The sequence below is a fragment of the Microtus pennsylvanicus genome, chromosome 3, assembly GCF_037038515.1.
Source record: "Microtus pennsylvanicus isolate mMicPen1 chromosome 3, mMicPen1.hap1, whole genome shotgun sequence".
In the NCBI taxonomy this organism is placed as follows: domain Eukaryota; kingdom Metazoa; phylum Chordata; class Mammalia; order Rodentia; family Cricetidae; genus Microtus; species Microtus pennsylvanicus.
In genome coordinates this window covers 82415676-82429132 of record NC_134581.1, presented here as the reverse complement: position 1 = coordinate 82429132, position 13457 = coordinate 82415676, and the positions used below count along the sequence as shown (strand labels likewise).

The 13457-nt window shown below is 33.8% G+C and overlaps 1 protein-coding gene across 1 annotated transcript; it reads right to left on the bottom strand.

The window, feature by feature from the left end:
- Window positions 1-435: 435 nt before the first annotated feature.
- Window positions 436-1368, bottom strand: LOC142847156 (olfactory receptor 8B3-like). Its single transcript, XM_075967885.1, has one exon. It carries the CDS (start codon window positions 1366-1368, stop codon window positions 436-438), a length of 933 nt encoding a protein of 310 aa, XP_075824000.1.
- Window positions 1369-13457: the final 12089 nt, after the last annotated feature.

Below are 13457 nucleotides of genomic sequence, written 5' to 3'. Positions count from 1 at the left end.
CATTCAAAATGAAAACCCCACATATAGTGTATAATGGCATCCTAATATTACTTCATTTTGGAATTTTGAAGACCTATTTTAATTTATAAAAGGAAATAATAGGTTTGTAATGAAAGGAGGTAGTAGGTAAGTCCTATTAGTATTATTATTTTGAAGTAAAAAAAAGAATAGAAAATGGTAGAAGTGACAAAAATGAAAACGGCAAACTCTGGAAATATTAAATCAAATCCGAAAGACTCAAATATATTTTTCTGATACAAAAAACAGCCTATGTTTCATAAATGTTTCAAGTGTTTCTGTTTGTTGAAAAACTGAAAAAAAAAAGTAAAACATGTTAAAAAATTAAAAGAAGTAAAGTTTTCTACTGAAACTTTGTCCATGAATAAAAACTATCTCTGTGCCCAAAATAAGAGAAATAAAGACAACCCTGTGCAATCAAAAGTTCCTGCAGATCATTGTTTTCTTAAAAGCAAGTTTAATGTCTTTGTTTCTCAAGCTGTAGATTAAGGGATTTGTCATGGGAACGACATTAGTATAAAAGACAGAAGAAAATTTCCCCTCTTCCATAGACCTTCCTGAAGTTGGTTTGAAATACTCAAATGCACTTGAACCAAAGAACAGAGAAACAGCAAGGATGTGAGAACTGCAGGTGCTGAAGGCTTTGGACCTTCCCTCAGATGAAGTGATTTGAAATATACTGGAAAGTATAAAACCGTAGGAGATAAAGATAGTTGAAGTGGGAACAATGACATTGATGGTCGCAACAACAAAAAGTACAAGCTCGTTGATATCTGTGCTTGTGCAGGAGAGCTGGAGCAAAGGAGGAACATCACAGAAGTAGTGGTTGATGATGTTGGCATCACAGAAGGTCAGTCTAAGCATGCATGCAGTGTTAGCTACAGCATTAGAAAATGCAATAAAGTAGGAACCAAACATAAGGCTCAAACATAACTTAGGAGACATAACAACATTATACAACAGTGGATTACAGATGGCCATGTAGCGATCATAGGCCATTGAAGTCAACACATAGCATTCAGATACAGCAAAGAAAATAAAGAAGTAGACTTGGGTCATACATCCCATGTAAGAAATATAATTCTTCTTTAATATGAAGTTCATCAGCATTTGGGGAGTGAACACAGAGCAATAACAGATGTCTATTAAGGACAAGTTAAAGAGAAAAAAGTACATAGGAGTATGTAATTGAGAGTTCAGCATGGTCAGAATTATCAAACACAAATTTCCCAATGCAGTGAACAGATACATTGCTAGGAAAAGAAAGAATAAAAGCATTTGGAGTTCAGGCTGATCTGTTAATCCTACCAGAATGAATTCAGTCACCACAGAGACATTTCTTGCATCCATTCTTCTCTAAGGGAATCTGTGGACACAGAAAATAGAGCTGTATTAGAGGATAATCCACTCTCTTCATGGGTCCTGCCCACCTATGACTTGTTTGTTAAGAATGTTTCTTCTAGACTGGACTAATGACATAGAATACCTGGCATAGCCACAAACAAACTATCGTAAGTCAGAAATCAATTGATAATGAATATCCTTATGAATTCTGAAAAGTGTCACAAGTTAAAGAATACACAAAGGATTCAACCTTACTCCATCTCCAGTCTTCCCTCACTAGAGCCCTACCTACAACAATAACATTGTATTGAGATGCCTGGACCAGTTCATTGCTGGTTTCCCCTGAAGATTCCCTTTGCTGTGGTGCAAGTGAAAAACATGTGACTAAACTAAAACTGAAAGAAAAAGAGAGAAGCCGGGCAAAAACACTCCCTGTCCCCCTGTCACAGAGTCATCAATCTGGAAAGTCTAAATTTTGACCATGCAGGAGAACCCTAGTGAAGTTGCTGCAAAGTGGCCAACACCTTTTAACACTCTCTGATTGCCCTGAATGCTTTTGTCTGCTTGTTTTACTTTATTCTCTTTTTTGCTCAGCCAAAGGATAAAATTTGCCAAAGCCCGTCACGTATTTAGAGAGAAATAAAGAGTTAGGAATCAAATAGAGGGGAAATGGGTAAGATCTCAGATGAGTTTGGGAAAAACCAGCTGTAATAAGAATATATCAGATTAATAAAATGTCTTCAAAATAAAGGAAAAGTAAGAAAAAATTTATTTTACAAAAAGAAAGAGGAGAAAAAGGAGGGTTATTAGTATATCTGGAATTCAGAACTCACAGTTTTCAGACCATTTCTTAGAGCAGTCTTATTTTCTCATTTCCCTGCTTATATATATATATAAAGATTTCAGATCTTTCAATTCAAAGTTATACATAAGACCTAATTTTCCTGGACCAATTTCTGAATTACAAAACACCATTTGTTGTTAAGACTTGAATCTTTTTTGGAAACAGAGAAAGTGGCCCTCTAAATTCAGGATGTGTATGCTTATAAGCAGGACAGAAGTGTGTCAAGGCTCTTCCTCAGAGGAGAGCATTTATACGGAAAAAGGAACTGAGAAAAATGTATTACACCCTTGAACATGACCCTGAGAGACCCACAATTACACTCATCCTTTCCATTTACTCTAGAGAATGTTCAGTCCATAGTGTAGATATTGAGATAGACTCTTGCCTCTCCAATTATCTTGATATCTGAAGGGAAATCTGTGCTTGGATTTCTCTTCTCTTCCTGCAATTAAGTGAGAATTACTCATAGATCTAGCGGCTGACAATAGTCTGTGTCTGAAATTTGTAGAGAGTTGTAGGAGGTTACCTCCAGTGCTGTGGAACTAGAAACATCACAGATGCTATTTAAAAGAACAAACAAACAAACTATATTTCAGAAAAAGACTGATACCAGGAGACATGCTAACATGGAAAGGGGAAATCTCAAGGGGCCTCAACCAAAGAAGAAGAACTAAAGATAGTTAAAGAATGTTGGGATGGCTAAAAATCATCTTTTGGGGCCATGTGCTGGTAGAGCACTCCTTTAATCCCAGCACTTGGAAAGCAGAAAAAGGGGAAATCTCTGTTAGTTCAAAGCAAGTCTGGTCTACAAGAGCTAGTTCCAAGACACCCCCGGCTGTTACACAGAGAAACCCTGTCCTGAAAAACGAAAACAACAACAAAAAGAAATAGTCTTTTTTTTTGGAAAGAAATATATCCCAATTTGTTATCCAGTGTCAAGTGGTCAGGTATGAACTCATAAAAAGTAACTGACATTCCTTGGTTTCATTCTCCTCTATACTAACTTGAGAGAAAATGTAACATTGGAACATGTTTTCTTTAATTTTCTTTGTGTTTGATAAATATACTAAAGATTTCTCTGTACAAATTACAAAGGCCCATTCACTCTAAAGAGTTTCAAATGAACCAGGTTTCATTAGCACTTTATTCATATTGACAAATATGCAGAAACTGAATTTGCAGTACAGCTGAATACATTTTCAGCAGAACTTTACCATTTCTACAAATTCTTATCCTATGTGGCATTTGTAGTATCTTAGATTAATGTAAGTAAAATTCTTGGTTGGCTGATTTCTATCATTTTCATAAAAACATGCATTTTTTATCAAATAATAGGACATGATTTTCCAAATAATCAAGTAAATTCACAATAGAGTTGCATTTTTCTATTGTTGAAAAGGTTTCTTATTTTGCACTAATATCTTGTCTTTGAAAGTATAACTTAAAACATATCCTCTCTTCTCTGCATCTCAACTAGGGAGCAAAGTATCTCCTTTATTTGCCAATGTGATAAGATACAGAAGGCTGCTTAGCAATGATCACAAATATCTCATTTTGCACCTGTATGAAATGTATTGTATTCCTGTTGTATCTATATGCAAGTATATCAGCAAAAAAAGTACTGTTACCATCTGCTGACTGCTTGTTAAGGACACCAGTGTGATCAGGAAGTTAAAATACAATTAAGAAATGAAGATACTAAGTGACCTAAAGGCTTCTGATTTAATGGATTGGTAATTTTAATATTGTGAAAGTGGTCATCATAACAAAAACAATCTATAGGTTAACTAACAATCCCATCAAAATCTCATTGCCATTCTTCATAGAAATTGAAAATCCATGAGTACCATTTTATATACATATTTACATAAAATAACTTAAACAATTATTGGCTTGCATTTTGCATAGAATTATACCAATTTCTGAAGTGACCTTAAAAACTTTTTTTCATTCTTTTTATTTATTTATTTATTAAAAATTTCCACCTCCTCCCCTCCTCTCATTTCCCTCCGACTCTCTCTCCCCCTCCCTCTCCAGTCCTAAGAGCAGTCAGGGTTTCCTGCCCTGTGGGAAGTCTAAGGTCCTCCCCACTCCATCCAGGTCTAGGAAGGTGAGCATCCAAACAGACTAGTCTCCCATAAGGCCAGTCCATGCAGTAGAATCAAAACCCAGTGCCATTGTCCTTGACTTCTAAGTCAGCCCTCATTGTCAGCCACATTCAGAGAGTCCAGTTTGATCACATGCTCCATCAGTCCCAGTCCAGCTGGCCTTGGTGACCACATTATACTGTATCTTAAACTTTCTGTCTGATAACATTTGCGTCAATTTCATATACTTAAAACAAATAAATCAAGCATATAGCATTTATAAGAATAATATAGAGAATATAGAGCTGCCAATCAAATGCATTAACAAAATAGAGATTAAACTTGTACCCCAAACTACAGGAATGAAGACCCATGTGTCCATTCAAACCTTCCACATTGTCAAGGGTATTTTATGGATGATTCTATCATTCATGGTTTTTGACTATACTCTCACTAAGGAGGGTCATGGCATCTCTTGGTACTGTAGCTGGAATTTATATTTTTGGTTTGTCCTAATAAAAATTTCATGTGTGTGTGTGTATGTGTGTGTGTGTTTGTTTCATAATTCTGTGAACAAGGTACCACAAATCTGCAAATGCCCTGACCGACAGACAACCAGTAAACCTTAAAGAAGACAAAATGATGGAGTTGACATATTCAAGGTTAAATATGATTTAACTCTGGTGTCTTTGGAAAAAAAATTCTCTTTTCTTCTTTCCTTCCTTCATTCCTTGCTTCTTGCTTCTTTCCTTTCTCCCTCTCTCCCCCTCCCCCCTCTCTTTATCTCTCCTGCATCAGAGGTTGAAGATTTTCTGCAAGGTAATAAAGTAGTAAAACATTCTTCACCAAATTCTTTTTCATAGCACTTCTTTAACTTTTAGATACCGTACTAGATATTTTCTTGTTACTGTGATGAAATGCCTGAGAAAGCAAGTTGAGTAATGATTCCTTTGGTTTCATAGTTAAAAGATATATCCCAACATGGTAGGGAAGCTATGTTAGTAGGAACATGAGGTAGCTTGGAATATTGAATCCATGGCCAGAAAACAGAAATATGAAATCCACTGTTAGCTGGGTTCTTTATCCACTTTAAGGACAATTTGTTTCTTTTCTTTTGTTTTTATTTACTTTTTGTGTCTTTAACATTATATATTCTGATTACTCCCCCAAGAATAAAACAAAATAAAATTTAGTAGAATAAAAGGGTGGGGAAAAGAGAAAGGAAAAGCATTGACATGGAAGCTGCAGTGTGACATAGTGAGTCACATAGTAAACCTCTCTATCCATATATTCTTGCATGCAGGCATTCATCACAAAAAATCATTAGTCTGGTTTGATGCCCCTGGTCTCTGCTACATCATAAATGCTGTGCCATCAATGAGATTCTTCCGGAGCATTGTCTTGCCGCCTGTGTCCTGGATATCCTACAGTCCTGGATCTGCAGGACAGACCCACAGTCTCATTCCCTTGGCTCAGCTATTCACAGATGAGTTGGATGTTGAGGTAGACCAACATATAATCTTGATTTTTGGGCCTCAGAAGTTGTAAGGTTGGTCAGTCTGAGAGCTTGATAGGTTTAGAGTGTACCTTTTAAAGTCCTCATTCTTGAGAACCAAACACTTTAAGAAAAGGTATCTCTTTAGGTCCAGTATTTTACTTTTTTAGTATTCTGCCATAAAGAATTATTTTCTTAATTTTTGTTAAGACTGTTCATTGCTAATTCATGGAAATTCTATTTTTTAGTGTTGACTCATATTTGTGAAATTCCTTATCTAATTTCATGTGCTCTAGTTATTATCAATTTCTATTTAATACCACATGCTCTGTGAAGAAATATTTATCCTTTATACTTTCTAATTTGGTATATTTTGTTTATTTTTCTTGCCCAATGACTTCATCTAGAACTATTTATACTGTGTTAAACAAAAACAGGAAATTGGAGCATCAAGAGTCATCTCAGTGGCTAAGCACACTTACAGGACATGTAGGGTATCATGGTTTCGTTTCCTGCTCCAAGGTAAAGTGACTCACAATTCTTCATAACTCTGGATTCAGGCGGTATTATGTGATATTCTGGACTCTACTAGCAACTTCTAAGACCCGATCATAGATGCACAGGCACACAGGCATCCACAAATTTCGAGGAAAGTGAGGAGGGCATTAGAATTGTTTGGACAGAGGAGAGAAAATGAAGAAATTATATTATCGTAACATCAAAAACCTGGAATAAAGTAAAAAAAAAGTATGAATTTACAGTCCTGAGAGTACAGTGGTGGTGGTAATATCTTAATGGAAAATGTACTTCCCACAGGCAGGGAACCCTGACTGCTCTTTGGACTGGAGAGGGAGGGGGAAGTGGACTTGGGGAAAGGGGGAGGGAAATGGGAGGAGGTGTACATTTTTAATAAAAAGAACTAAATGATTCAGATACAAACTCTGCATTTTAAGATGCTGTCAGTGTAGAATTTGCTGATGGCTTCTTCACATACCTGTTATCTCTAGAATACATGCTTGTGTTTTCTTCTCCAAATTTTAATACAATAGAATAGAATTTATTTAAAAAGTTCACTGACTTTTGTTTGATGGTGAATTCTAATACTTGGAGTTCGTAAATAAAAGTCAATCATAATGTCAATGAAGAAAAATGAGAGACTTAATAACATAGTTGCATATTTTACTTCAAGGTGTGAAAGTTTTATTTACATTTTGAAGATAAAAGGGATTATCATTGGCAATAGAGTGATACCTATTGAAATGTTGTTTTAAAGTAGGAAAATATCAATTAAATCAGGAACATGGAATAAAAATCTTATTTAAACTGAAAAAAAAAACAACAACAGTTCTCTAATTAAACTTAAGACCCATTCATCAAGACAAGAATGATGCCTGGTACTGGAAACTTAGCTAAGTGCCCGGGAACAGTGAAGTCATAGATCAAGGAGAAGAACCTGCAGCTACCCCTTTACTAGACACGCATAATCCCTAGTTACATTATAAATAATTTTTCTTATACCCACAGGTAAGTGCAGTCTTCACCCTTCATCGAGGAAATATTTCCTTTCAACAGGTACACATGATTAGAGAAAACCACAATCAATCACTATGCAGAGTTATATAGCCCAGTCCCTACAGATACATCACCATAACACCATACTTAAGGCTCAAGAAATCATTGGGAAAAAATGGAGAAAATATTGTGAGAGCCAGAGAATCAAGAAGTTTAATGTGAGATTGTGTCCTCAGAATATTAGAAGCTATACCGTAATGTTTCTCAAGCACAACCACTTTTCTAAACCTGAGGATAACAAGGGCAACAACAGACCTCCTGCAAGATGCCTTTAAACCTCCACAATGAACTGTAGGCAATCAACGATGCTATGAATGGAAGAAATAGTCTTTCCCATTCAATGGCAAGCCAACTGGTCATCCAGTAACACATGACCAGTCTTGAAAAACATATACAAGTAATATTATACAGATTAATCAGGTTTTAAGTAAGTATTAGGAATTAGTTTGTAAATACATAACCATATATGTATATAACAACAATTAATGAAAAAAAGAGGTCATGAATTTGAAATTGAGCAAGGAGGGGTATATGGGGGGTTTTAGAGAATATAAAGTGAAAGAGAAATGATGAAATCATACTATAATATGAAAAATAATTTTTAAAACAAAGTCTTCATATGTGTGACAATGAAATTGAAGGGTATATATTGACTTCTATAGAGGGTGTGCAGATATAAAGAACAACAGTTCTGATTAAAGCTGTAAATATATATTACAAATAAAATGAGAAACCACACAGAAAATAGCGAATGTCATAGTAGTATTGTTTTACCTGGCCATTTTCAGGACTTATTGTCATTACTGGAGATACAGAAGTTTATAGTTGTAATAGAAAAGCAATCAAGCTTTTCCTCAGAATTATTCTTAATATGTTATATTTTAGTTATAGAGTATTATATGAATGGCCAAGAAGAAAAAAGCTGTACTCCAGAAGGATCATAAGAGAGGTTTTACAAAACTAGAGTTTCCCTCTACTGTTATAAAGAAGATGTAAGGTTAGTTTTCATTAACTCATGTAATTGTATCTCAGAATATAACATTTTATATTTTAAATGTTCCTAATAATACTATTAATTTTATAACTTGAAAATATTGAGAATTTTAAAATTTGGAAATTTTTGTGTTTTCCTCTATCAGTTTCATGTTATCAACTCTTAATTTGAAGTCCTTATTGTTTTACTATACCTTTAATATAACTTTATGCTAAGTAGTATTAACTATACTATTTTTATTATTATTCAAGATTTTGGTTTATTTGACTGTTATAATCTAAATTTTATTAATTTTCCCACATTTCTGAAGAATGATCCTAGAATTTATTTAGGAATTGTAATAAATTTGAAGACTACTTTCCTAAGATGAACATATTGACCATATCAATTTTTCTTATCCATGAATATAAGAAATCTTCCATCCTTTAGTGTCTTTAGTATTAAGACAACTGAAGGTGAGTATGGTGATAATCATAAACAGTCTCTAAATACAAATTGACATGCAAACTGTAGTTTTCATATATACAAATGACAAATGGACCAAAAAGTAATTCAAGTTCAAGTGGATCAAATGCATCAACATAAAACCAGATACATTCAACCTGGAAAAATAAAAATGAGAGGAATGCCTTGAACACATTGGTACAGGAGACAACTTTCTGAACAGGACACACATAATGCAGGCACTAAGATAAACAATTAATAAATGGGACCTCATGAAACTGAAAATCTTATATAAGACAAAGGACACCATCAATAGGACAAAAAGACAGCCTATAAAATGGGAAATGATCTTTACCAACCCAACATCTGACAGAAGGCTAATATCCTAAAAAGATCAAGAAACTAGAAACCAACAAATAAATAATCCAATTTAAAAAATGGGGTTCAGATTTAAACAGAATTCTATACAGAAGAAACTAAAATGGCTAGGAACCCTTAAAGAAATGTTCAATATTCTTAGTTATCATGGAAATGCAAGTCAAAATGACTCTGAGATTACATATAACACCTCTCAGAATGACTGAGATCAAAACACAAGTAGCAGGGTGGTGGTGGCACACGCCTTTAATCCCAGCACTCAGGAGGCAGAAGCAGGAGAATTTTTGTGGGTTTGAGGCAAACCTGGTCTACAAGAGCTAGTTTCAAGGCAGGCACCAAAGCTACAGGGAAACACTGTCTCAAAAATAATACAAAAAAATAAACCCACAAGTGATAGGTCATGCTACAGAAGATACATTGGAACAATTGGGAACACTCCTACATTACTGATCTGAGTGCAAAATTCTAGAGTCACTTTGGTTGTTTCTCAGAAAATTAAGAATATATCTACTTTAAGACCCAGCTATACCATTCATGGGCATACATTGACCACCAAATGTCGCTCAATCATTCCAGAAGGACACTTGTTCAACTATGTTCATAACACTTTATTTATAATAGCCAGAACCTGGAAATAGCTGAGATGCTCATTAAATAAAAATTGGATGAAGAAAATGTGGTACATTTATACAGTGGACTATTAATCAGCTGTTAAGTTATATCATGAAAATTGTAGACAGAGGGATAAAACTTCAAAAAAATCATCCTGAGTGATTTCCAAAAAAGTAATGGTTGATGGTGTCTTCATCACAGAAAGTCAGTCTAACATTCATCCTGTGTGAGTCATAGCCCTAAAAAATGTCATTCCATGTGTACTAAGCATAAAGTTAAAGCACAGTTTAGGAGATATAGCAAAACTGTACAAGAGTGGATTACAGAGAGCCGCATAGAGATCATATGGCATTGATATCAGAATATAACATTCAAATATGACAAAAGAGCAGGTTTAAATATCCCATAGAAGAAATGACATTCTTGCTTAATATATGGCATTTGATTTTCCCAGCTGAAGGAATTGCCCAACCTTCATGACACATGGTCTTGAAAACTTCTTCAAATATTTCTTAACCCTTTATCTAAGACCTGGTTTCTGGGCTATCTGTGTTATACCATTTCTCTGATTACCTGCCCTTATTTCCATACTACAATGTTTATAGATTTCTGACTATTTTTGAAACGTAAAGGTGATAATAATCGAGTTTTGTTATGTTCCAAGATGGCATAGTCATAGTCCTTAGACATTGTGTATGGATATTAAAATTAACAAAATTAACAGTGTCATTGTGATGTGATAGGGATAGCAATGACTCTATAGATGTCTTTGGAATGTACTGACACCATAACAGTAGTAAGTTTTCTGACAGATTTACAAAACCTATGCTTCCAGATAGTCAAATCTCATTAATTTCTTTAAGCACAATTTTGTGGATTTCTTCTACAAACTTTTCAGAACTTTGGTTGCCTCTTTAGTATTTACTGTTTTTATGTTTGCTATATGTGTGTAGGTGTATATATGTATGTAGGCCCACAAGTGTGCAAGGCCACGTGCAACTGTACTTTTCCTACTCTGAGTGCAATATATCAACCAGCATGCCTAAGCTATAACCTAAAAATGTTTTTGTTTATTTATACACCAAATACGTTATCAATGTTAGTCAGTCTTCAGTGTATTTACTTTGAGACCTTTCATTATGAAAATAGAGCAATCAGTCTTTCAGTATTTTATTTTTTTTGGTATATTGACTTCTTAAATTCTTAATTACATTGTTAACAAATGGAATAGCATATTAAACTACGGTGGATAAATGTCAGTGGTTGAGTACTCACTAGCCCATGTGAGGCCCTCGGTCTGACCCTAACATACAAGAATTAAAGTAATTCTTCTAAGAAATATTTGAAAAAATCTATTCAAGAAAGGCTTTATAAAAAGGTTAAAATAAAGTTCTATAAATTGGAATGGAACATACTCTTCTTAAAACAGTAATATAATTTTATTGCACTTTGCAAATCTATTCAATTAAACTGAACTTTACCTTCCTCCCTTTAATAGACAATAAGTGAAAATTAATCCTTATGTGTGGTGAACTGGTTGTATCTGCTGTGGACAAGTCTAAATTGCTCTAGAGTTTTACAAGGCATCTGTAAGTTTGCTTCTTATTTGAGCAATCCAATTTGTACTATAAAGGTTAACTACATGCACTTGGGTTTTTCTTCTTCATGGTTGCATAAGTTTTTCAATATTCACATAAACAACACTCTAGTAAAAGTTTTATAAGAACATTTAATGGTAAAGATCAGGAGATACAGATGAGTATATAAATGTTATATGTGGGTATAATAGCAAAATTTTGATGAAGAAATTTATAATGGTCACGTATATATGTAGATAAAATATGGTTAGGATACACCATATCATTCCTTCTTAGAGTTTCCTGTGATACTCAGCTTTTAATGTAAGGATTAACAAATATTAAGTGAAAACTCAATATTTCCTGTTTTTTTTCTTACATAGTTTGCAAAATTAACCATGCTTGCATTGGCCTACTTAATTCTTTCTCCATCAAGCACAGTTACACTTATGTTTTGATGATTATTCTATAGACCAATTTTTATCCTGATTATGTTGAATAATTTACTGGCTTTCTTAACAACTGCAGGACCTAAGAGAGACCTTGTTATCTCCATATTGATCAAGTAAGAAAAAAAGAAAAAGTGAAAAGTGCACAATGTCATATTTCTTTTGTCTTGATCAGTCCTGGGACACCTCACTTCAATAAATACTGGCAAATGTCTACCTTACAGAACAGTGCAGTCATCTCTGCCTGATGTCATAGGCATCTATATGAACCGTGTGCATGTTGTATTTCTGTTTACGATGCTTCATTGATATAGGAAATTGAATCATTCCCCTCTAGACAGAGAGAGGTTTTGTTTTTCTATATTCACAAGTTTCTACTGTTCTACCATACACTGTATAGGACCTCTATTTAGAATGAAAAATCTTGCCACAGCTACTGCAATTTTTAATATTTCAGGTGAATAATTTTAAATGGTGTCTGGCTATAAACATTTTATTACTCACATTGATTCACAGAAGAGAAAAATTGAGCTCTTCAGGAGGTAGGTGAAAATAATATCTACAAAATCCATTTTTATCATACATTGTTTATTTTGCAGAGACATTCCATAAGGGAATCTTATATAAAATCAACCACAGTGAAATAATTTAATTGTCTTTGGATATTTCTTTGTGTTAAATTATTCTTTCTCTCAGCTAACATATCCACAGAAATTTTCAGTCCTCAATATTTTAAAAAAATTTCCAAAAATGAAAAAAGAAACTATAGAAAGAGGTTTCCACTGCCTACCCTTTACTGTCTGAAAACTTCTTTCTATTTAGTGTCTCAATAACCACTCACTCTATTCCTTGACTTAGCTGTCCTTGCTCTATTTGAACTCAAAAAATATATTCTGTCTTCATTTCCATATAAGACCATCTATATCACTGAAAACACTATTAATGCACAGTCACTGTAGGTGTTAAGAATATTGTGAAATGAAAAAAAGGAAGGTAAATATTTGTGATGTTCTACAGTAAAGTTAAGATTTAAATGATAACATGATTTTCAGAACCTCTTCGTAATTCTTTGAAGGGGAAAATCTCCTATGTACTCACTGTCTGTCTTTGTGCCTTGTCATTTAAAGCTTGTTATTGGCACCCTTTCTTCCCAGATCTTCTTTTCTTGAATTACTAGATCCTTAAAACATTTAATTTTTTCCGTTTTTAATTTTGCAAATGAACTAAAATTCTTATTGCAAAAATTATCATGCTTGAAAAATAAAAATTCTACAATTTCACTAAACATTCGATCACCAATTAGGCTTATTGATCACATTGACAGTTGTAGGGCTGTGTTGCTTCCCAATGGAAAAAACATACAGAAAAGAGGAGAATCAGTAATTTGAATTACACTTTGCAAGAAACATGTTCAAAATTAGACACCCCTACATAGAGTGGAAAGTAGCATCCTACTGTTACTTCAGTTGATCACTTGAGGAACTATTTTAGATATTGAGAATAAGAAATATAGGTATGTAATTAATGGAGAGAAATGAGTAAATTATTTCATCTCATTATTTTTAAATAAGAAATTAAATATAAAATGGTGGAAATAACAAAGAATGAAAAAATGCCACTAACACAATATTAAACCTAATTTA